The sequence below is a fragment of the Trachypithecus francoisi genome, unplaced genomic scaffold (assembly GCF_009764315.1).
Source record: "Trachypithecus francoisi isolate TF-2019V2 unplaced genomic scaffold, Tfra_2.0 Lachesis_group15, whole genome shotgun sequence".
NCBI classification, from domain to species: Eukaryota; Metazoa; Chordata; class Mammalia; order Primates; family Cercopithecidae; genus Trachypithecus; species Trachypithecus francoisi.
The window spans coordinates 8,264,853-8,290,362 of record NW_022681460.1 but is presented as its reverse complement, the minus strand read 5'-3'; the positions used below and the strand labels follow the sequence as shown (position 1 = coordinate 8,290,362).

General features: G+C 40.5%; 1 protein-coding gene across 2 annotated transcripts in view; it reads right to left on the bottom strand.

The window, feature by feature from the left end:
• Nucleotides 1-25,510, bottom strand: part of PRKN (parkin RBR E3 ubiquitin protein ligase) — a 1,404,897-nt gene that overhangs the window by 870,425 nt on the left and 508,962 nt on the right. The window contains exon 4 of one of the 2 annotated variants that reach the window (XM_033234273.1): nt 662-780. In XM_033234273.1, the coding sequence (XP_033090164.1) occupies nt 662-780 (119 nt within the window). Of the gene's footprint in view, nt 1-661; nt 784-25,510 lie in introns of both variants that reach the window. The other variant, XM_033234272.1, reaches the window with a different exon arrangement.

Below are 25,510 nucleotides of genomic sequence, written 5' to 3'. Positions count from 1 at the left end.
ATTAAACTTTATTTATGGATATGAGAATCTGAATTTCATGGGTCACACAATGTTATTCACCTTTTGATTTTTCCCAACCATTTGAAAAAGTACAAACCATTTTTGGCTCATGGGCTGTACAGAAACAAGCAGTGGCCACAGCAGAACTTAGTTGACTGACTCTTGCTTTATATGCATACTGTTTGCTGATCCATACTCTCTTTTTTCACTTTTTAAAATTAAGTTATAACTTACATTTAGTGCACCAATCTTAACCAAACAGCCCAGTGAATGCTGACTTTTGTAGATAACCATGCTACCGTCACACAGATCAAGATACAAAACATTTCTAGGAGCCTAAGGTTCCTAAGTGGTCCCTTCTAATCACACCGTAACAGAAGACCAACCTCTTTTGGCTGTCAAAGCATTCTCCATGCTTCCTTTCATAGGCCTGGATACAGTAATAGGGAAATGACCCTGTACAATCTAAACTTTCACAAAGCAGAAAGAAATCCGGAAGACAAAGCCGCATAAATGAAACTTCGGCTATCATTAACTACCATAACCATGGAAAAGAATGTCTTTTCAAAGACGGGCGATGTATGATTAGAAAAACTGAAAGGCAATGTGTTAGTACACATTCACTTTCCTGGCATCTCATGCTGACACTGCATTTCCTTACCTGGGTCAAGATGAGCGTTGCTTGTCTGCAGGTGCTGCACTGTACCCTGAGTTTTCCCGGCTGCACTCTTTGACAGGGGCCTTTGCAATACACATAAAAGCTGTTGTAGATTGGTCTATCTGCTGGGGAAGAAAAAGCAGAGGAAGTGGCTAACAATGCTGAATCCAAATTGAGACAAGAAACTCTTTAAAAGCTTGTTAGAGGCAAATTTCAAAACTCAGTCCTTAGGAACATTTTGAAACATTACTGGAATAAATATTCCAATGAGAATACAACAATTTAATTTAGAAAATCTAACTTTATGCTCCAAGAGTGAAATCTTTTCTTTCTCTTGCCAATAGCCCTGTGACTTACTCAGCAAAGTATGCAGCCTACTGCCAAGAGAATCGGCCAAGTGTATCTGCAACACAGTAAAGTCAAAGGCGCTCTTAGCCGTGGAAGTTTTAAAAGATGACAGGAATTCTTTCAGGAGGTTCCTGAATTCTATTTTGTACTGCTGGACACAGTTTTGAAGACTGTAGATTTTTCCTCATAAAATCTTATTTATAGAGAAAAACCAGCCCATTTCTCATGATATAAATGATACGATCACAGTTTGCTGGGCTTCCAGGGATGACTGTCCAAGTCACAGTCACACATAAAATAAGAAAAGAGGCCAACCCTGAGGAGGTTTGACAGACCAAGCAGCTGTGTGCAGAAATGGATGGTTTGCATTTCATTTCTGATCTCTCTAACTAGGCAAACACCATTCCAATAATACACTTTCAAGAGGAAAAGGTGAACAAACAACTAATTCAATAGTTCAATCTCAGATCATTTCTCTCAATTGTCCCCATATAGGGATACTCTGTAAACTAGGGAAATTTAATCATCTTATACTTCCATATCTGTTAAGAATTAATTTTATTCATAAGCACTTACCAGAAATACAACCTCCTTCCTGAATTTCTAAATTTTGAAAATTACTAAATAGCTTTTACTTTCAATCCTTACCTGGGTGGGATAATATAACAGATCATGACATAAAAGTTTCTTTGAAATTTTACTATAATCATCAGAGGCATCTAGAGATAACAGTTAAGTTTTATTTTTTAACATTTGGAATGAAAATCTTCAGCCTCGCAAATGCATATGGTCTATTAAAAACAACTAGAACAAAAATAATGAAAAAAATGAGAGATTCTAAAGTCCTTTGCAGCTTCATTTGTTTCATGAATTTACAAAAAGAGCTTTTGCAGACATATTGGATTATCATTTGTTTAGCTACCTTTGCTAATATTGTAGGTGACAATACCTTGCAAAATCTGAAGCACAACAAAGACATAAAGTTTTATAGTTTTATCATTTGTTTGCAATATATTTTATAATTATTACTCTATAAAGATTACTATTTAGTTTCCAGTGGGAAATGGAAGATAAAATGTAAATACATGTTTATATTGATGTGAAAGTACTATTTTCTGACACTTCTGTGCAACTTTAATGCCTTAATGTACAAGATATTCAAGTACATAAATATCACATTGCTGTTAGCAAACATAATAATGACAGAAAATGTTTCATGTGTAATATAAATGCAGCATAGAACCGTGTATTAATGTTACAGAAACATTTGTAACAACTGACTGAAATATCTGCAATATATAAGTAAATATTAATAGAAGTATCTGTAACATAAATATTTGCAACATGTAGAGTATCAAAAGATCACAAGAACTGTGATAATTTCGATGTGCACTAAGAAGGGCTTAGTGAGGAAGGTAGGAACCTTTACTGTTAAAACCTTTATCAGCAATATGAACAAATCCAATTTCACAATTTTTATAATCTACTGTAGAGGTCAAACAATAAAAAAACAGAAGGAAGAAAAGTAACAGGAAAAGCAAAAGCTTTGCAAGGGGAGTCAGGGTTGCGAAGACACTAGCGTTGTTGAAAGAGCATATTAGCAAGAGTTTTACAATATTTAAGAAGCATCTCAGCAATTGCAGGAAACTAAATGACTCTTGTCTCTCCCTTAGGGCAATAGTGATGTTTGCAATATTGTTTCACCTAATGATATATCAAAGCAGAATCTGAAAACTAAGGAACTCTTCCACCTCTGAATGCTACAACCTTCACTAAAGTCCTTCAGAAGTTATTCAGAAAATACTGCATGCCAATGTCCGTGCCCTAGAAGCATACGAGATGACACGCAATCTATTACACACATTGCTTTCCAGACCCAGCTGCAAGTTGGGGATTAATAGTCAGTCTAAGGAAGATCAAGGTCAGGCCAGTCCCGGCTGTAGCGCTTTTCAAGCTGTTGGCTCCACTTGGTCAAGCAGCTGGGGCATCAGGCAAATCTTGAGAACCCCTCCAGAATGGCTCCCCCATTTATCTGGCTACATAACACAATTAAAAGTTGGCAAGGTTTTCTGTGTCATGCTGTGACCCGGACAGGCATGAAAACAAATAACACCCCGACAATCTTCTGGGCAATGTTCCCATTGGCCTGGCTGAAGGGCCTAAGGTAGAAACTATTGAATATGGAGTCATAACTCTTAGAGGAATGGCGAGGCAATTCCAAAAATGACCTGAAAAACCTTTCTCACGGTATGTAGCTGTCTCTAGTCAATAGCGTGAATCTTCCCCTTTCACTTCTTCTTGGATCTTAAAATCCTTTTTCTCTCTTAATCAACTCTTCTGTATGGCAGCTTCTCGATTTTCCCAATAACTAACATAGCTTATGTTTCTGTTCCTAAGAGTTCCCCCTTTTTGTATAGTAAGTTTTGAAACACAGATATTTCAGAAGTTGTACAAATCACATCCTTCATTGTAATTCATCACTTGCAGACATTTTGCCATGTTTGGGGTCCCTGTGCACGTGTGTGTTCGTATAGCTATACACGCATATACTACATGTATAAACTATTTGGTTGAAGGAGCTGTAATAAAGTTTCTGACATCATGCTATTTCACTCCTAAATTCTTCAACATCCTAAAACTAGGGATATGTTTCATCTAAAACCATTTAGTTTTTTAAGTGATTTGGTTATTTTGGTAGTTCTATTCATAGACTAATCAGGTATACTTTAAGTAGGCACTACAGACGACGACAGTGGTTTGTAAGATAATAAAAGATGACAATCCAAAATATTGGGGATCCTCCAGTCAAACCAATTTAGGTGGTGCTAAGTGAAATCACATTAAATAAGTCCCCTGACCATAGCCCTTCTCAGAGCTGTGTGACTCTGTAAGAACGAAACGATAAAGCACAGTACATCTCAAACTTCTCCTGACCACAGAAGCCTTCCTGGAATGCTGCATCATGAGAAACTGTACTTCTCAGAAAAAAAAAAATTTAGAAAAAAATATCAGATGAAGGATTCAATCCACTTACAGGGCTTGATTTACAGAAAGTGAAACTGCTCATGTTTATAAATCCAGATTTAGCAGATTCTCCTGGATACCTGCCTACGGCCAAGTTCTTCCTCCAACCCAAAACATCAACGAACGTATATAATTATTTTGTCATGTGCCAGAAGGTTAAGTCTACTCGTGTAATGATTTTGAAAATAAAGTATGTTAATTTCATTCAGAAGTTTTTGGCTTTTTTTTTTTTTTTTTTTCTGCAGAGAAGTTAAAAAGAAAAGCGCACCGAGTTCAGGCCCTTTCAAAGTGTGAGTCACTGCAGCCATTCAGAGGTCCACTGGCTTTCTACCATTCCTTAGCCTGAGAAGTCCATCTTCATCTTCCTCTTCCTCTTCCCCCTCCCCCTCCCCCTTCTTCTTCTCCTCCTCCTCCTCCTCCTCCTCCTCCTCCTCGTCGTCGTCGTCGTCGTCGTCGTCGTCGTCTTCTTCTTCTTCTTCTTCTTCTTCTTCTTCTTCTTCTTCTTCTTCTTCTTCTTCTTCTTCTTCTTCTTCTTCCTCCTTCTCCTTCTCCTTCTCCTTCTCCTTCTCCTTCTCCTTCTTTTATTCTTTTTTTGAGATGGAGCCTCGCTCTGTTGCCCAGGCTGGAGTACAGTGGTGCGATCTTGGCTCTTGGCTCACTGCAACCTCCTCCTCCCGGGTTCAAGTGATTCTCCTGCCTCAACCTCCCAAGTAACTGGGACTACAGGCACGCACCACCATGCTCAGTTAATTTTGGTATTTTTCGTAGAGACGGGGTTTCACCATGTTGGCCAGGATGGTCTCAATCTCTTCACCTCGTGATCCGCCCGCCTCAGCCTCCCAAAGTGCTGGGATTACAGGCGTGAGCCACCACGGTGCTGGGATTACAGACGTGAGCCACCACGGTGCTGGGATTACAGACGTGAGCCACCATGCCCAGCCAAGTCCATCTTTTCTTTAGTTTTCTCTCCCACTTTGCCTAACAGAACCGTCCGTCAAATCTTCTCTTTTCCTTTCTTTTCTTGGTCAAAAATGTTGCTGAAATAACAATTTTTACAACATATTGAAAAGAGCCAATATTTGAAAATATCTTTTATTTGCTTTGGATTTTTTTTAGAAACCAGCATAATCTTTACAGTTATCACTTTTCTTTTATGTATTTTAGATAATAGGCTTAAGGGTTGAAGACAGGATACTTAGGAAGCGTCATTCTGATTCTAATGGAAACTTTTCATTAACCTCAGATTTCCATCACTGGTTGTCACTGAGAATTTAATTGCTTGGATGATTTGTTTTCTAGGTGGGGAGAGAGTAAGATTGAACATATTTCATATCGTGGTAAAATACTGTTCAGTATGAACATATTGTAAGAGATCAAAACAGCAGGAAGAGGACTGATTTTAAGTGATATTTATCACATGAGCTATTAAAACATTAAGTAGAACAATGTCACCCAAGAGAATTCTCTGCAATGATGAAAATGCTCTCCATTTGCACTATCTCATATTAATATATATACACACAGAGAGAGACACACACACACACGTAGATAGCATATGTAGCCATTAGCTACAACAACCTATGGAGAACTTGAAACTTGGTGAGGAATTACTCTGTGAGTTTTATTAATTTAAAGTAGTTTCAATTTAAATAGCTGCATGTGGGTAGCAGCTACCAAACTAGAAAGCACAGAAGAAGAGAACAAAAAAACACTGGTGTGTCTGGCCCCCTCTTCAACTGACAGTGCGGAGACTCTCTGGGCAATGAAACAGCTTGTTTTAATCTGCGTTCATATAAAAACAACATTGGCCCAAGAGAAGGGGAAGGAAGAAGCTGTTACCTGTGGCACTGGGAGTAGGTCAGAGATGGGGGGAGCTCTGTAGCGCTAGGGGCAGAGGAAAGCTTCTCACCACCATGTGCCCCTATTTCCTACGCCTCGGGGATCAGTTCTTGAGATGCACCTGGACAGCAATGGCCCCATCTCCATTTCCATCACCACTTTTGAAATCTGACCCATATGCTCAAGGTACAGTTAGACTGGCACTTCCTGTATGATTTCTGCCCTAGATTTCCTTTATCATGATATTTCCCTAAAAATGACATCTAAGATAAGGAAAGTAGCCAGTGCAGTCTTGTCCTCTTTGAACAGCTGGCTTGCACCAACACCACAGAACCAGCAACTGATAAGGAGCTGCTGGCATGAGGCGTCCTCCCCAGCCTTTGTCCAAAGCCCCCCACATTGCCAAGCCTGGCTATCGGTGGTTTCAGCTCCTTCCCTCTTTCCTCCTGACTGCAGAGTTGTCCTTGTTTCTTACACATCAGGAATGCTGCTGCTGGTGTCATTAGTTCCCATTTTTCAGTCACACCTGCCATATTCCCTCAGCTCAGCCCTGCCCCTAGTCACGCAGGGAGTCACCTCAGTCCTGTTGGAGCCGAGGCATCTCCTGTGGAATAGATGCATGGCCAGAGCCTCTGGACCCGTGACAGGGATCTGGTCAGAAGTAACAGCAGGGGCACTTATCATCAGCCAGGATTCTTGCTCTTGTATTTCTGGGTACTGGCCTTCAGCAGAGCTTTACCACATTTGCTGGAATACATGTCTCCACAAGGAAACAACCAATATGTACCAAATGAACAGCATTGGCACCACCTCTGACGTCCCACAAGCGCTTCCTTACACATTATGGAGACAGAACCCATTTTTCTTCGTGTTGACTGAAGGTATTCATTAGTTCTAGTTTAACTGATACCTACAGAATTAGTCTAAAGTGGTTCCACATTAAATTCATTTGGAATGGACTTCCTGAATCACCCCTTCTAAGGACACCTTGCTTTGGAGCATCAAAAAGATGGGGATCGGCCTGCCGCAGTGGCTCAAGCCTGTAATCCCAGCACTTTGGGAAGCCGAGGTGGGCAGATCACGAGGTCAGGAGATCCAGACCATCCTGGCTAACACGATGAAAGCCATACTCTACTAAAAATACAAAAAATTAGCTGGGCTTGGTGGCCGGACGCCTATAGTCCCAGCTACTCAGGAGGCTGAGGCAGGAGAATCGCTTGAACCCGGGAGGCGGAGGTTGCAGTGAGCTGAGATCCCATCACTGCACTCCAGCCTGGGCGACAGAGCAAGACTCTGTCCCCCCAACCAAAAAAGAAAAAGATGAGGATAATGACCATTTCACCATTATACAGGTTACTGGGGGAAAAGCTGCTAAACTGGACAGGTCAAACACAGAGGCTTCATTATTTCACCAGAAATCTCCCTCTAGGGAGCCACAGTTAGCACTCTCTGGAAAGGTCATGCACCCAACCGATTCACTTGACCATCCTAACATCCCAGTCACCGCAGGGCGCCGTGTGTGCCCATCTTCCTGTCTCACTATGTGAGTGCACCACTCTCTTCAAGAGTTGGCCGCTTCCTTCCTTCCCCTTCTGAAGGCTCATGGTAACTTGTGTGCATACCACTGGCCCTCAATGCACTCACCCTGACCTTTCTGTACCTGTGCACATCTTTTCTACGGATACACCCTCTCTGTATGTAACACTTCACTCTATCTCATATGCTACAAATGGCTAGTGAAGTTCCCTGAACCCATTAACACTCAATAGATATTTGCTAGATCAATAAATTCTCCAATATTTTCAATGGGGTGAAAACTGAAGTGAGTATGGTAGTGTCAGGGCAACCAAGAAATATAAAATAGAATGCGGCCATGATCATTCAATATCTAGAACATCTTTCTACCAACCAGACGCTCTTTAAATTGTTGGGATATCATATTTGAAATCAGTAAAATTAAACTAACATCAGAAAAGTTACTTATATAAGAACTAAACCAAAAAAAAGTTATGTTTGTATAGATAGGACTTGGTATAAGTGAATGTTAAGGGGAAAAAGTGAAACTCTAAAAGTTTACCAACAAGTAGAACTATTCTAAAGGAAGACAGTTATTACATGAACACTCTTCACTCCAATTCTTGTCCAATAGGTTATTGCACCCGACGGAATCAAACTGGTTGTTCCATGCTTTTAACGAGCCATAATCTTAACTCCTGTGGAGTATCCAAGGTTATGCTATATTATAAACACCTTCCAGTTACACAACTATCCATCCCGTGAATGTACTTCTAAAAAATACTTCTAAAACATGCTTAGCAATCTCTAAGGAGACTCTATACTTAAAAGTTATAACTTAATTCTAACATTTTTGCTGGGTTTTTAAATTAACATATCTGCACAATAATTTCATCTACTGAGGCAAAAACTGCTGATTAAATCTAATGCCTTTTTCCGATGTTTGTCGTTGTTGTTGCCAATTTATTTTTTCATTTTTCCTTTTGAAAGTAATAACAAAATTTCCCATACCAAGACAAAACTGTAGAGTGAAGCATAATTTAAGAATTGGGTTTAAATAAATAACAAAGTTCACAGCCAAAAAGAGTAAACGTGGTTGCTTTTTCTTTCAAAAATGGACACAGGCCAGGAAATGGGCATAGCTAACGTGGTGCCAGGAAAGTCACAGCTTCCAAAAGTTGAATAAACTCCATAATATAAATGTAGATGGAAGAAACCATCAATACTACAGATAATGTGTCCAATTCCCTCACAATGACATCTCCATAGCCCAGGACATGTCGATCTTGGCTGAAAGAGGCAGCACCTATGGGAAAACTGGCTAGCCATATGTAGAAAGCTGAAACTGGATCCCTTCCTTACACCTTATACAAAAATTAATTCAAGATGGATTAAAGAATTAAATGTTAGACCTAAAACCATAAAAACCTTAGAAGAAAACCTAGGCAACACTATTCAGGACATAGGCATGGACAAGGACTTCATGACTAAAACACCAAAAGCAATGGCAACAAAAGCCAAAATTGACAAATGGGATCTAATTAAACTAAAGAGCTTCTGCACAGCAAAAGAAACTACCATCAGAGTGAACAGGCAACCTACAGAATGGGAGAAAATTTTTGCAATCTACCCATCTGACAAAGGGCTAATATCCAGAATCTACAACGAACTCAAACAAATTTACAAGAAAAAAACAACCCCATCAAAAAGTGGGCAAAGGACATGAACAGACACTTCACAAAAGAAGACATCTACGCAACCAACAGACACATGAAAAAATGTTCCTGATCACTGGTCATCAGAGAAATGCAAATCAAAACCACAGTGAGATACCATCTTACACCAGTTAAAATGGCAATCATTAAAAAGTCAGGAAGCAACAGATGCTGGACAGGATGCGGAGAAACAGGAAGGCTTTTACACTGTTGGTGGGAGCGTAAATTAGTTCAACCATTGTGGAAGACAGCGTGGTGATTCCTCAAGGATCTAGAACTAGAAATACCATGTGATACCATGTGACCCAGCAATCCCATTACTGGGTATATACCCAAAGGATTATAACTCACGCTGCTATAAAGACACATGCACACATATGTTTATGGTGGCACTATTCACAATAGCAAAGACTTGGAAACAACCCAAATGTCCATCAGTGATAGTCTGGATTAAGACAATGTGGCAGATATACACCATGGAATACTATGCAGCTATAAAAAAGGATGAGTTCATGTCCTTTGCAGGGACATGGATGAAGCTGGAAACCATTATTCTGAGCAAACTATCACAAGGACAGAAAACCAAACACCACATGTTCTCACTCATAGGTGGGAACTGAACAGTGAGAACACTTGGACACAGGGTGGGGAACATCACATACGAGGGCCTGTTGTGGGATTGGGGGATGGGAGAGGGATAGCATTAGGGGAAATACCTAATGTAAATGAGGAGTTGATGGATGCAACAAACCAACATGGCACATGTATACCTATATATCAAACCAGTACGTTGTGCGCATGTACTATAGAACTTAAATTTTAAAAAAACGGCTGGGCACGGTGGCTAAAGCCTGTAATCTCGGCACTTTGGGAGGCCGAGGCAGGCGAATCACGAGGTCAGGAGATCGAGACCATTCTGGCTAACACGGGGAAACCCCGTCTCTACTAAAAAAATTCCAAAACCTAGCCGGGCGAGGTGGCAGGCGCCTGTAGTCCCAGTTACTCGGGAGGCTGACGCAGAATGGCCTAAACTCGGGAGGCGGAGCTTGCAGTGAGCTGAGATCCAGCCACTGCACCCCAGCCCAGGCGACAGAGCGAGACTCCGTCTCAAAAAACAAACAAACAAACAAAAAATAGAGTCAGCACCTCTTTGGAGTCATGACCTCTATGTCAAACCCTGGCCTGGCCTTGTCATCTTTGGCAAATCAACTGACCCTCAATGCCTGTTCTTTCATCTGCAATACTGAGACAATAATAGTATATAACTCAATAGACTGTGGTAAGGAATTTAAAAATAGTAATGGAGGTGAGGCACTTAGCACAATGTCTGCTATATAGGGAATGTTCAGCACATGTTGTTTATTTGTATCTGCTGCCAAAGAAATTCAGAAGTCAAGTTCCTCCCACGGATTCTTCAAGCTATAAGCATTTACTCCTCCTACTTCCTCAGGTGGCTACTTTTCTGCTTTTATAAATGTTGATTCTTAGAAAGTATTTCCATCTTAAACCTATTCTAGATTTTTATAAATAGATGAAATATAAATCTCAAATAATTCTTTTTAAAATTATTCATTCCCAACCAAATCCTTTATAATTAAACATTTAATAATATTATGGAACATAAACTCTGATGGAAAGTCCCGAAATTGAATTAAATTTTTCCAGAATCATATTTCTTTCTGTGAATCACTATTTTATTATGAGGTAAGAGATACAGGTGGACTATAGAAAAGTTAGGAAGGAAAATAGTAAATAATTACATGATCTAGTCTAGTTGATAACATTTTCAAGTTAGCTAATATACATTGAAAAAACAGTATTTCCAACATAAAAGCTTTTTGTATTGTATGGTTGTGGAATGGTACTGAAGGGGATTCAATATATATTTCAAAATTTAATATAATGGCACACTTGTTAGATTTGTGTCCATTCTCCTTTGAAAGGTAGGTGCGATTGTCAGCATTTTATAACAAAGAAAACACAACCTCATGGGTTGAGTGGTGTCCCCAAGACAGCACCCAGGATCATCAGAGATTTGCAGGTAAGCCTTTCTGACAAGAAAGCACATGCTTTCCTTTTAACCACATGATCATAATTTTGAGTCAGACGGTGGACTTTACTAAATACTGTAGGGCACTGATTCCACGGCTCTTGCAAAGTGGCACTTACACACAGGTCGGCAATTATGGACCAAGGCCAGCAATCACTGACACCACTGCAGCTGCTGGCTCACTACACCCACGTCCCTCATGCAATCAGTGCTAACGGTTTCATGGAAATTCCCATTAATGTTTTAAAGCACTGGCATTCAGCAAGAATTTGCAGGTATAGCAGTTACCAATGAGGACAATTAAGTCTCATTTTCAAAGATTAGCACATGTTCTACAAATTGAATGTTATCCCAAGAAATGAAATCTATGGAATGACCTGAGAATCAATACAATTTTGTTTTTTTAAATTTTTACGGAAGTGGTACTTTTCTTGCTATTTAAAAAATAATTAAAAAAAAAATTTTTAAACATTCTAAGTGTTAGAAAAACCTGTTAAGTAAATGAACCCTCAGAAGAATCGCATTAGAGAGTAGAGCAACATGGTGTGAGCCTCCGAACTCCTACATTCTTTATTCATCTACAATAGCCAATATAATCAGTTTTATAGAAATATTTTATTTAAGTATAATATTTCCTATCTTCACTGCTAATATTAAATAAACCTCTTACAAATGTTGATGCTTTAAGCATCTTATTTCACCCGTAACAAATGATAAGACAAAATATATAATGTTAAAAAATTTGATCGTTTCTAGTATTGATTTCCAAAAGCTTTTGGTGGTGATTGAGATTCATAAAATCTCCACTACCTCTTAAAACAGAAGAAGAAATATTTTTCTCTAGTAGCACAGTGATAAGTTAGAAACACATGGTGATGTCATCATGCTGGGGGAAAACACATTATTTTTTTCCTTTAATCAAGACTGATAAGACTGTGAATTACATATTGTTCTAAAAGTCTACACTGGAATAACTCCAGCTGAAACCCTCTTCGCTGGTACTGTGGGACCACGGAAGTCTTTCTATATCATGAGTAGCTCAGTCAAAAGGTTTCCAGGAATCCATCTAAGACCTCACTCAGGGGTCGCCTCTCTCCTACCCTAAATACTCCTTGCTGTAGTTCCCTTCAAGTTCAATGTCTGTAGCAGGCTGAGCTATCCCATCGTCTGCAGTGACTTCACCTGTTTAAGTCAGATCTCCCCCGAGATTTGAAGCTCTCAAGGGCAAGTTTTATGTCAGTGGTTTCACTTCTATTCCCCACCCCAACCTTCAACCAAAAAGAATGTTGTCCGAGGAAGACATTAAACCCTGTGAATGATCAAACAATTAAGAAATTGGTGAGATTAAGGAAGTTTGTTTAAACTCAACATTTTGAAAACACAGGAAGGTTGCTTGGCCTGTGCTAAAGATTACAGTAATGTTTGTGTTTACTTTTGACATTGTCTCTGCCTAAAGAAGAAAAAAATCTGACTTTGAGAATGCTGCAGAGTCACAGGCTGGCATGTATTCTTCATTGCCTCTGTAAAAGGTAAACTTAGAGAAATCTAAACATGTTTATATACAGTCACACGTTGTTTAACAACAGGGATATATTCTGAGAAATGTGTCCTTAGGCGATTGTGGAATTGTGTAAACATCAGAGTGTACTTACACACACCTAGATGGCGTCACCTAATACACACCTGGGCCCTATGGTACAGCCTATTGTTCCTAGGCTATAAACCTGTCCAGCATGTTACTGTACTGAATACTGCAGGCAACTGTAACACGTGGTAAGTATTGGTATACTTAAACACATCTAAACATAGAAATGGTAATGTGACAGGCCGGGCACGGTGGCTCAAGCCTGTAATCCCAGCACTTTGGGAGGCCGAGGCGGGCGGATCACGAGGTCAGGAGATCGAGACCATCCTGGCTAACACGGTGAAACCCCGTCTCTAATAAAAAGTACAAAAAACTAGCCGGGCGAGGTGGCGGGCACCTGTAGTCCCAGCTACTCGGGAGGCTGAGGCAGGAGAATGGCGTGAACCCGGGAGGCGGAGCTTGCAGTGAGCTGAGATCCAGCCACTGCACTCCAGCTTGGGCAACAGAGCGAGACTCCGTCTCAAAAAAAAAAAAAAAAAAAAAAGAAATGGTAATGTGACATTATGAGAGCTATGATATGACTGGGTGATAGAAACTTTTTAGCTCAATTAAAATCTTATGGGGCCATTGTTATATAAGTGGTCCATCCTTGACTGAATATCTTTATGTGGTGCATGTTTATATTAGCAGTCAGTAGGAAAAAAATGAAGATATAAATTGATAACTTATCAGGCAGTATCTAGCTTTCTAAATGTACTTAAATCTTGCCTGCAAAAAGGATCGGGTTGGTTGGGGAAAGGGAGAACGATGATTAGAAAGTGGGGTGGTGGTCCTGAGGAAACAGAAGAATATTAAAAACCTATCAAGATGCCATCTATCAATAATGTTAACAACAAATATTGCTGGAAATCTCATGTGCACTCAACACTAGTAGTTTGTGAGAAAATAATAAAACAATCAAGACAAACCTCCCTGTAACAGTTTTCAAATCCTAGAATAACACTGAGATGTATTCTGAAACATTGTGAAGGGTATTTCACAATGCACACACAACTGGGAAGGAGCCTAGCATGCTTACAATAGTAAAAACGATGCTGGGCATGGTGGCTCATGCCTGTCATCCCAACAGTTTGGGAGGCTGAGACAAGTTGAGCTTGAGCTCAGGAGTTCGAGATCAGCCTGGGCAACATAGTGAGACTTCATCTCTATGAAAAATAAACAAAAAATTAGCTGAATGTTGTGGCACATGCCTGTTACCTCTAGCTAGGAACAGCTAGGAGGCTGAGGTGGGAGAATTGGTTGAGCCCAGGAGGTCAAGGCTGCAGTGAGCAAACATGGTAACACTGCACTCCAGCCTAGGCTATAGAATGACAACCTGTCTTAAAAAAAGAAATAAAACACACACACACACACACACACACATGAATAGTGAGAACTAAACCCATATGCACTTTTATAATAGAGTCTTATACTGAAAGTTCTTTGATGTACTGTTCTGGAATTATTCTAGCTTCACATTCCCATGATTCTGTGTTCTATCCAGGTGTATCCACTCATACCCTTAGGAGGACAGAAGGTAGCCATGTATCCTAGATCAAAAGGTGTTGGCTCAGTGCTGTTAGGCAGTGAACCCGGACACATCCCCTATCATCTCTGGAGCTTGGTTCAGGTCTCAGATGTACAGCATACACACACAGACAACAAGGTGCCAGGAAACACTGTAGGAACACCTTCAAAGGGATACAGATCAAACAAATAGGCACCTGAAGGAAGCAAAGGGAAGTTTGGAGGTGGGGCCAATTCAACACCCAGAGTTCTGTAACTTCCAACTGCATGCACTTTGCTTCAGCTGTACCGTCTTAAACTTTTGTGTCTCCAGTATCCTTGGTTTTGAGCAGCAGAATCATGGTTCCCCTAAAGAGTCAAGACAGAAACCACAGCACACACTGCGTCCTCTCCTTTCTTCAGGGTTGGATGGTTCTCTCTGTGTAATTGGGGATGGCAGTCACTGGTCACCTGTGGCTCTGAGCACATGAAAGGTGATAATTTTACCTCCCCTACCAGGCTTTAGATTCTTTTGCAGATGAAGGTTACATTGTATTGCATTCTCCCTGGTGTTGATGAATAAAAACAGTAAATATTATGCGGAGGAACCAGATAACTAGACTTGAAACTAATGGTGTGGTATAAAAAGTCTTTTAGCTTGCAAAAGATAAAATCACAATCAACTGACCCTAAAATAACTTCATCTCTGACAATATAATGAGGAATGTTCTTCTCGGCCCATTAAAATGACATGCAATTTGATAATTATTTTTGCAGTGTCAGGATTCTAAACTAAATGTATCTCAGCTTCTGTTATTTGGTGATACTAAATGAATGTTGTCAAAAGATTAAATGTAAATTGGTTATAAATCTTCATTTAACCACATCATGCAGGGAAAGTTACATTACAGCCACCATGTTTGTGTCATCATTAATAAAATGGAGAGTCTTATTTTAATAGTATTAAGACTACTGAAATGATTGTTTATTCTATCTAATTGGCTTTAGAGTTGAGGATGAAGCCTTTGATGGACATCACTGAACACAGGAGCAAGGCTGAAATAAAAATGAGGGGCAGGCTGGGCCGTGGCTCAGGCCTGTAATCCCAGCACTATGGGAGGCCGAGGTGGGTGGATCACGAGGTCAGGACTTCAAGACCAGCCTGGCCAACATGGTGAAACCCTGTCTCTACTAAAATTACAAAAATTTGCTGGCATGGTGCCATGTGCCTGTAATCCCAGCTACATGGGAGGCTGAGGAGAATTGCTTGAACCGGGACTCGGGAGGCGGGGGTTGCAGTGAGCGACATCGCGCCACTGTATTCCAGCCTGTGCAACAGAGTGAGACTCTGTCTCAAAAACACTGAAGGGCAATGAACTTAAACCCTTCTGGACCCCAAATGGACAAAGGGACAGGATGGGCAATGGCTGCGGCCACAATCGGCAGGAAACATTGTCCTGGTCTGAAAGGCCATCTTCACTTTCTAACTAGATTTTCCAAACTAATTAAACAATCTAATTTCAGTAAAAAGTCCTTCTTTTAAAAACCCAGTTTGCCTGGCTTTTTCAGGAAATGACCTATGGTTTGATCACCTGTCCAAACCATCTGGCGGCAGGAATGGTGTCTCTCACAGACGGTGTCTGGGAAGCTCCAGCACTGGACTTTCATGTTAAAGCCACACGGCCACACAGCCAGGACACGTTGATGAACAGCCGCTCGCAGACACAGTGAGTTCATCATGAGATGAGGAGACCAAGGTGCATTACAATGATTCTGACAGTCAGCAACATTGTATTGAAAAATGAAATCTTGCTTTTGGTTCTGTGTTTGAAGTAAGGAAAATCACTTTGGGGATAAAATCAGGGTTTTGGAAGAAACCGATCCTTCTTATTAGGTTTAATTTAACTGGAAGTAATAATTAGGACATGATAATTATACCAGGTGAAGCCTGCAATAGACTTAGTTCTACTTTCGTACTTAATTGATATATTGCAAACACCAAGATTTTCAGTGTACAGACAAATATAGTATTCTTGTATAAATGTATATGCTCAACTAATACAGCTATTCTACAATTGAACAATCTTTCTTTAATCAAGGATAAATGATTAATATCAGAAAAACTGTAAAAAGCACCTCTTGACACATTCTCCATGTTCTACATGAACCAAGGCCCAGTCATTTGTTCCCCTTCAATCTCTTTCCTGATATGCATGGTTTCCACGTCCCTTTCTATAGCCTCTGTGTGGGGGTGGGAAGAAGGAAGCAGAAAAACAAATATCCACATCCACATGTTCCTTCTCCTTTTACTGCTCTGGCTTCTCAGACTTGGGCTCCCACTACTTAATTTTTTTTTTTTTTTGAGACAGAGTCTTGCTCTGTTGCCCAGCCTAGAGTACACTGGCACAATCTTGGCTCACTGCAACCCCCACCTCCCAGATTCAAGAGATTCTCCTGACTCTAAGACTATTAATAAATACATCAATTAGAGGAATATGTAAGATTCTACTGAGAAGCACAATTCCTATTAACTCAAGGGAGAAAAAAACACTATCATCGTATAAAAATGTCCACTAAGACAGGAGGTGAGTAGGGGTGTGGGATAAAATTCTGACAGAATCTCTTTGCAAAGGAACAGGTGGTTAAGGATGCGATTGAGAGGTAGACATGTCCCACACAGTTCCAGCACAGAACTGCACCCTGGGGTGACAGGTCAGCCTTTCAGAGGACTGAGCTGCTATGGCAACAGCCAGCGATAGCCCTCCAGAGGAAGGACCACCGTTCATAAACGTTAGAGTCTCTGGAAGCACTTGCCGGAGGTGCTTTCCGGAAAGCGGTGCTACCCAGTCCACTCCCTGCAGAAGCCCCTCTGGGGAAGGATGCTTGGCAGCACTTATGATGGTGGTGGCTCAGCAGGGGTGGAAAGCTCCTGTGTGCAGCCTGTGCTCCTGCTGAAAGGGGTTCCCAAGTCCTGGAGTCATGACATCAAGAGGCATCGTGACTTATTCACTAGGTGTGGGAAGCCCAGCACTGTCTAGTGCATGCTGCAGAGGGCAGAACCCTGAGGTGTGTGGCGGGCTAGAGCCCTGCTGAGCACGGCAGCCAGGGCTGGAAACAGCGGGGCCTGTTCTGGAGCGCCTCTGAGCAAATCCACCTATCTGGGGTTGAGGCTTGGACATGAGTTATTTATTCAGTTTATCAGTTATTAATTTTTAAGTTTACCAGGGAAATTGGATGCATAGCAAAGTATGGAAGCCGTTCACTAAAAGATTTATGAGACTAAGGTATGAGTTGAGTGGACAGAAAATAAGCATTCCAGGAGTAGAAATCACCCTACTTTGTGAGGTGACATTGAGACAGTGCCGGAACCCTAATAGTGAAGCTCCCTGTGTAGGGACCTGGTGCCACAAGTGGGGTGGTAGATAATGCACATGGGCCTCCACTCTTGCTCCTCCGTGGCAGTGAATTAAAGAACGTCCATCTTCTTATTTCTTTTCTGTTTCTCAGTTGCCAACCATATGCCTGTTTAGTTACACACCTTGGCATGGTGGCTAACGTTTGTAATCACAGCACTTTGGGAGGCCAAGAAAGGCGAATCACTTGAGCCCAGGAGTTTGGGACCAGCCCGGGCAACATGGAGACACCCTGTTTCTACCTAAATAAAAAATATAAATTCATAAATAAATTAGCTGGGCATGGTGGCATGCACCTGTACTTGCAGATACTTGGCAGACTGAGGTGGGAGAATCGCTTGAACCCAGTAGGTCAAGGCTACAGTGAGCCATGATACTACCATTGTACTCCAGCCTGGGTAACAGAGACAGGTCTTGTCCAAAAAAAATAAATAAACAAAAAATAAAAAATAAATCAGCCAAAGACTCCACTTGCTCTGACAGAAACTTTCACAAAATCTGCTAGAACCCAGTGGATTCAGAGATCCGTCAAACACTTCTTTTTCCAACACTGCATAGCTGACTACCTGTCTAGAAACATTAATAAAAACTGACAAGCCACCTGCATTGTAGCTCTTCCGCTTCCTCCACCATTCATTACTGGCTTTATTTCATTTCTAAATTAAACTGCACATTGCAAACTCAGGCCAGCTGGATCTTTGCATAGATACTATATCTTGTTTCTGCCAGAAATGATTTTTACTCAGAATGAACAGTAAAAGGCAACACTAGGTAGAAAATGCACTTGAGTTTTAAAATAAAGATGAAAAAACTTGTGCATCATCCAATGGTCCTCCGCAGCATGGAGAAAAAAAAAAAAAAAAAAAAAAACTTCAGGGAGATAACATCTTTCCTTCTCCATTTCACAAATGGATATCTTCAATTAAAACACTTGTTTAGATTCATCAGTGTTTCCTTGATTTGATTCTTTGGTCCATGGGTAAATATATTTTAGAGATTAAATGGTTAGTTTCTTTACATATAAAATAGGGCTAATAGTATTTGCCTTTAATGACGTTGGAGAATAGTAAATAAAATAAAATACCCTTACCAGGCATGTACAGTTGCCCCCTTGTTTCCATAAAGTATTGGCTCCAAGACCTCCCATGGACACAAAACCCGACAGTGCTCAACACCCTTATATAACATGGTGGAAGTATGTGCCTATAATCGGTGAATATCGTCTCATATATTAAAATTGTCTCATCAGCAATGGGGAAAAGACTCCCTACTCAATAAATGGTGCTGGGATAACAGGCTATAGATATACAGAAGAATGAAATTCAAGATGGATTAAAGACAATGCATCTTGGAGTGTGGGGATTCCTATACAGAAAAATACCTATCACCATACAGAAAAATCAACTCAATATGGATTCAAGACTTAATGTGAGACTTCAAACTATAAAAATCCTAGAAGAAAACCTAGAAAATACCCTTCCCATTATAGGTCTTGATAAAGAATGTATGGTTAAGTCTTCAAAAGGAATTGCAACAAAAGCAAAAATTGACAAGAGGGACCTAATTAAACCTGCATAATTAAAGAGTTTCTGCATAGCAAAAGAAACTAACAAGGATTAAGAAAATGTGGCACATATACACCATGGAATATTATGCAGCCATAAAAAAGGATGAGTTTGCGTCCTTTGTAGGGACATGGATGCAGCTGGAAACCATCATTCTTAGCAAACTATCACAAGAACAGAAAACCAATCACTGAGCATTTTATACAATTAGTTTTATCTCCTCTCTTAACATACTGACTGTACTTAATTTTTTTTTTCTCCTAGAGTTTGCAGTGCACATTTACAATGATAGTAATCTAGGTCTACCTCAAATAACATTATATTGTTTCAGATGAAGTTCAAGTACCTTATAATAAAGTATTCCAAACCAAAAAAAAAGAAACTAACAAGGGAGTAAACAGGCAACTACAGTCTGGAATCTTTAGGTATGATATGAGCCCAGCAAGGCCAGAGTTCATGGAGGAAAAAATTTCAACATAAACATAAAAGAGAGACTAAATCAAGCAAGGGTAAGAAGTTAAGATTCAAGTACTAAGCAGAGGTCAGCAAAGCAGGTACGAAGGAATCTGTCACCTATGCAGAGAGCACAACCCAACAGGTAGGTTCTCAAATCAGAGACCCAACCAGTAACCAAAGGTAAAAGAGGGACTAAATCAATCAATGAGAAAAAGTTAAGATGAAAGTTCAAGGCAGAGGTCAGGAAACCGAACTCCACATGGACACAGAATGGTCTACTCATGGCGCAGCCAAGGGGAGGGGGCAGGCAGGCGTCAGGGAAAAGTATTCAAAAAGGCAACACTCACCCAGTGACTGCAATTTAGAGCCATGGATTTCAGCAGGGATTTGCAGTGAAAGAAACAGGCATATACAGACTGAGTTCCCAATAAACGTTACAATTCATCTCCCCACTCTTCTCGTGAAATGGAATGTATTGAGTGAAATTATCCTGCATGGTGTTGGCCAGCTATGCCATTCTCTGGTGAGTGTTTATTTTCAAAGAGTTAGATGAGTAAAGAGAGGAGAATGGTAACGTAACCAATCTGATGCCTTGTTAGAAAATCTTCCCTCATGATATCAGAATGCTTTGGTGTGAAAGATTGGTTCCTGCTGGCATAGTTTCTTTTTTAAGACCAATGCACAAAAAAATGCATATTCTGCCTATGTTTCTTCCCAGGATGTGTATTCATTTAGTGAGTAAAGGAATTATTTCTTTTCCTCCTTGTTCACCTCAGTCCTAGTGCCCAGCTCAGTATCTTGCATTTGCTGCTAGTTGATGACACTGAATTTGCAGCAAAATGAAATAGACCTTCTTCAGTTGGTCTGTTTGTCACTGAGCATATGTGTCATTGCTGTGACAGTAACCTGGCTGATGAATGAAATTTACTGGACTATGAAAAGTATTAAGGTGTGGCCGGGCGCGGTGGCTCAAGCCTGTAATCCCAGCACTTTGGGAGGCCGAGACGGGTGGATCGCGAGGTCAGGAGATCGAGACCATCCTGGCTAACACGGCGAAACCCCGTCTCTACTAAAAATTAGAAAAAACTAGCCGGGCGAGTTGGCAGGCGCCTGTAGTCCCAGCTACTCGGGAGCTGAGGCAGGAGAATGGCGTAAACCCGGAAGGCGGAGCTTGCAGTGAGCTGAGATCCGGCCACTGCACTCCAGCCTGGGCGACTGCGAGACTCCGTCTCAAAAAGAAAAAAAAAAAAAAAAAAAAGAAAAGTATTAAGGTATCCCAGAAGCCCTGGTTTCTCACTTTGCTATCTTAAACCAAAGCTATTAAACTCTTCAATAAGCATGCTTTATTCAGTAATTCATGGATTTCGATTAAATTTGGAGCAGCAGAGAACTCTGAACATTCCCGTGATGCCACAGTGGCACGGCCAGAGCTAGGCTCAACTGCTCCAAAATCGTCGGCCAAATACCTCAGTCTCCCAAGCCATAATTTGACACAGACTATGCGTCTCTGGCATTATTTCATTACTCAAAATAAGACGATTGAAAAATGTATGAAGCTTATAGTAGAATACTAGTGGACAGAAGAGGGGAGATGTAAATATTCAGGTCAAACTCAGTAAGTTCAGAAAAAGATTTTTAGCAGATGCAAATTAATTGGAAAAAATGTAAGATGATAAGTCTTTGCTTTATCACTTTGCAGTCTGGGTTTGACAAGGACATAATCCTTTAAAAGAAAGGATTTTCAAAAGAATCAACAGAACATTAAAGGTATAGAGAATTCAGACACTAATTCAATCATACATAATCTTATCTAACAGTTAATACAGTTTCTAAGATGATGTACCAGTTGGAGGATAAGATACAAAGAATGAAAGAGATAAAAGTAGATTTAATGTAATGTTTCACAGGTAAAACATTGGTTTTGGTTTGAATAATGACCTTTTAGTTTTACAACCTTGGACAACATAGGAGGCAGAATTCTATGACAATCCCCAAAATTCCAGTCCCCTGATGTCCTGTGTAACCCTCTCCCCTTGAGTGCAGGTGGCACCTGTAAAAATGATCAGATATCCTATTAGGAGGTTATATTAAATAGCAAAGATAAAGGATTTTTGCAGATGTGCAAAAGGTCTGAAATCAGTTGATTTTTGAGTTAATCCAAAAGGAGATACCCTGGGTCGGCCTGACCCAATCAGAGAAGCTCCCATTAAAAAACAGTCCAGATCTTGTGGAAATAAAGATATGGAGACAGAGCTTCTGACTGCTTTGAAGATGTGAACTACGGTGTCGAGGGTCCCACATGCCAGCGCATTGCAGGAGCCTCAAGGAACTGAAAGCAACCGCGCCTGACAGCCAGCAAGAAAGCTGGGACTTCAGTCCTACAACTTCAGGGAATGAATTCTGCCAACAATCATGTCCGTGTGAAAAAAGAATCCCAAACAGCAGAAAGGAACACGGCCCAATTAATGTCTTGATCCATCCTTGTGAGACCCTGAGTGGAGGACGCAGTTAAGCACCGCCCACAATGTCTGCGGGTCAGACCTGCGGAAATGTGGGACCTGACTCACAGAAATTGTGAGATCATAAATGGGTATTGTTTGAAGCCACTACACTGGTGGTAATTTATTACACAGCAAAAAATGACTAATACATGTAGCTGGTTTATTTCACCTCAGTGTAGTTAGTTTTCATATATGTAAAGTGAAGATCGTAATAGGAGGGCACTTGAAGAATTTCGTGTGACTGACACTCTTGGCATGTGGCTAGCGTGTAATAAGAGCTCAGTAGAGGCAGTTAATCATAATAATAGCACTGCTAATAGAACTATTAGTAGCAGCAGTATAAACTGCAGTAATTGTGATAGGCTGGAACCCCTAGTTATGCTTGTAAACAAAATTAAAAATTGGGATGAAGAATTCTACAGGCTGGTATTTGACCAACTTAAATCAATGCTATACATCTATACATATGTGTATATTGGCTTATTCCAAATAGACACATGACACATACACACACACACACCCCCATAATGCTCCACAAACAGCACAGTATCCCTTTCTACAAATGTACTACACATTTTCCTACCTCTGTATCTCTTTCTCATGTTCCGGTTTTTCCCCCTGAAACATCATTCCCACACCTCTACCTGTAAAATCTGTTAACTCTTCATTGCCTACCTAGGATTATGTATACTAACAATGTTCCAAGAACTGTTGTTGTCATTTTGTAACATGATATAAGAATCACGTGAGATAAATATTACTATTATTCTGATGTATCCCTTTTTAAAGGACAGGGAATGAAGGACTACAAAGACTGATTTGGCAGTGTTTGTGGTGGGTGTCAGCACCTGAAATTAGTCACTCAACCTCCCGGTGGTGCCTTCCACCACTATAATAAGCTTTGAGTCGATGGCCCCTCATAGATACTTCTCCACATCCAAAAAAAGACTTTTTTCCCTTTTCTTATCTCTTACAATACTTTATTTGACTTAGTAGGATTTAAGCCGAGACCAAGCTGAGCTATATTTGACATATAGATACACTGAGTATACAGAACTGCATAACAATGTTCTGCTCAACAATGGACTGCATATACGATGGTAGTTTTATAACACTATAATACTGTATTTTTACCGTACTTTTTCTATGTTTAGATACACAACTTGCCAATGTCTTACAATTTCCTATAGCATTCAGTACATTCACATGCTGTACAGGTTTGCAGTCTAGGAGCAATAGGCTGTACCATGAAGCCTAGGTGTGTACTAGGCTACACCATGTACGTCTGTGTAAGTCCACTCTATGCTGTTCACACAATGCCAAGATCACCTAAGGGGAGACCGCTCAGAATGTGTCCCCCTCAATAAGTGACCCATGACTGAATTTACATCCACTAATGAGGACGTGGGGAGGGACAAGTTGGAAAAAAAGCTTAATCCATGCCATCATTTATATTTTCCCAGTTGGAGGAGAGAAGCCAATCAAAGGGAATTAACAGACAGACTGCAAGGCTTCTGGAAGGAATCTATCCTGAGGAAAGTAGGACTGGGGAAATGGATGATGCTGCATCCTCTTTCTGGGCACGGACCCACCCTGACCCAGCTACTCTAGTATTATAGGCCCTAGGGAGAAAATGATGGCAAGAAATTAAGGTTGTTGCTGCAATCCCCAGGGCCCAAGCCATCTTGCTCTGAGCTGCTATCAGAGTTTACACAGTAGAAAACCATTTGCTGATCAAAGTCCATAAAAAAACCATACTCATCTGAGAGGCCCTGTGTTAGTGGTAGCCTAAACTCCTGGTGTTCTTGGGAGACACAGGCCTGTTGTCTTGGTTCATTTTCTGTGGTTATAACAGCATACCCGAGACTGGGTAATTTATAAAGAAAATGTTTATGTAGATCACAGTTCTTGAGGCTGGGAAGTCCAAGACTGGGCAGCCCCATCTGGACTGCATCCTAACATGGTAGACAGCATCATGTGGTGAAAGCACATCTATGAGTGAGCAGGTGCAAAAGACAAAACACAAAGAGCAACCAAACTTTATAACCACCCGCTCTCATAGTAACTAATCCAGTCCCTCAAAAGTGAGAACTCACTCTTGTCAGATGGCATTAATCTATCCATGACCATAAATACCTCAAGATCCAAGCACCTCCTAAAGCTCCCACCACCTTTAAACCAACACACCTACATTGGTGACCAAGATTCAACATGAGCTTCAGTGAGGACAAACCATATTCGAACCATAGCACCTGTTGAACTTGGGGAATTCAGGCTTCCATGTTATTGTGCTCTATTTTTAAAGCTGAGAGATCGGAACACCTTCTCTCATCTCTTCGGTATCTTCAGAATTTTGAAAAGTATTTAAACATGTTAAAGTTAATGTAACCTTCTTTTTCCTACTAACCTGACACTGATGTGGCCAAAGAGACCTGGAGAACCTGAGATCTCTGCTGCCTGTGCACATCTCCCCTGCTCCTCCCCAACACTGGGGACCTGGGAGCTCCTCTCATCTCTGCACCCTCCATGGAGCCTCCTCAAATGCTGAACACACAGCAGAGGCTTAATAAATGTGCTTTGATCCAAGATTTTGTTGTATCAACCCACAACAAAATTGACAGTAGATGTAGCTGATGCGTTTAACTTCAGAAAACATATGTGGGGAAATCTCATATAAGGACAATGTGGATTTACCTGGGAAATACTTATTAACTCATATAAACTGCTGGCTACAGGAAATGACCGCTGTCAATGTAAGGATGTGTGTATGTATGTGTGTATATATATATATATATATATATATACACACACACACACACACAACCCTACATTGTATGTATATATATACACACACACACACAGAGTTTTATTATATATTTATACTTTTATTTTATTATTTTATTTCCTAACATATATGTTTAGGAAACCATATGTATATACAAATGGAAAGACTGGGAAGCAGTGATCCCACTGGGGAATCTATTGCATACAGGTAGGGAGAAGGCATCAAGAAGTTAAATAATAATAATGATAATAATAATAATAGTAATAATAAAATTAGATCAAACTGGGCAGGATAGAAAGGACTTAAGGAGAAAGAGTCAGTGCTTACACTAAGAAAGAAAAGACAAAAAAAAAAAAGATCCTGAGAAAAGCAGAAAAATAAAAGGGCTGTGTGGTTTGGGACAGACAGCCAGACAAGACAGAGGCAGAGACAGATACAGAGAGAGAGAGAGACACGCAGGCACCAGAAAGGAGAGAGTGCTCCCCTCCAAGGCTGTGCTGCATCCCTTCCT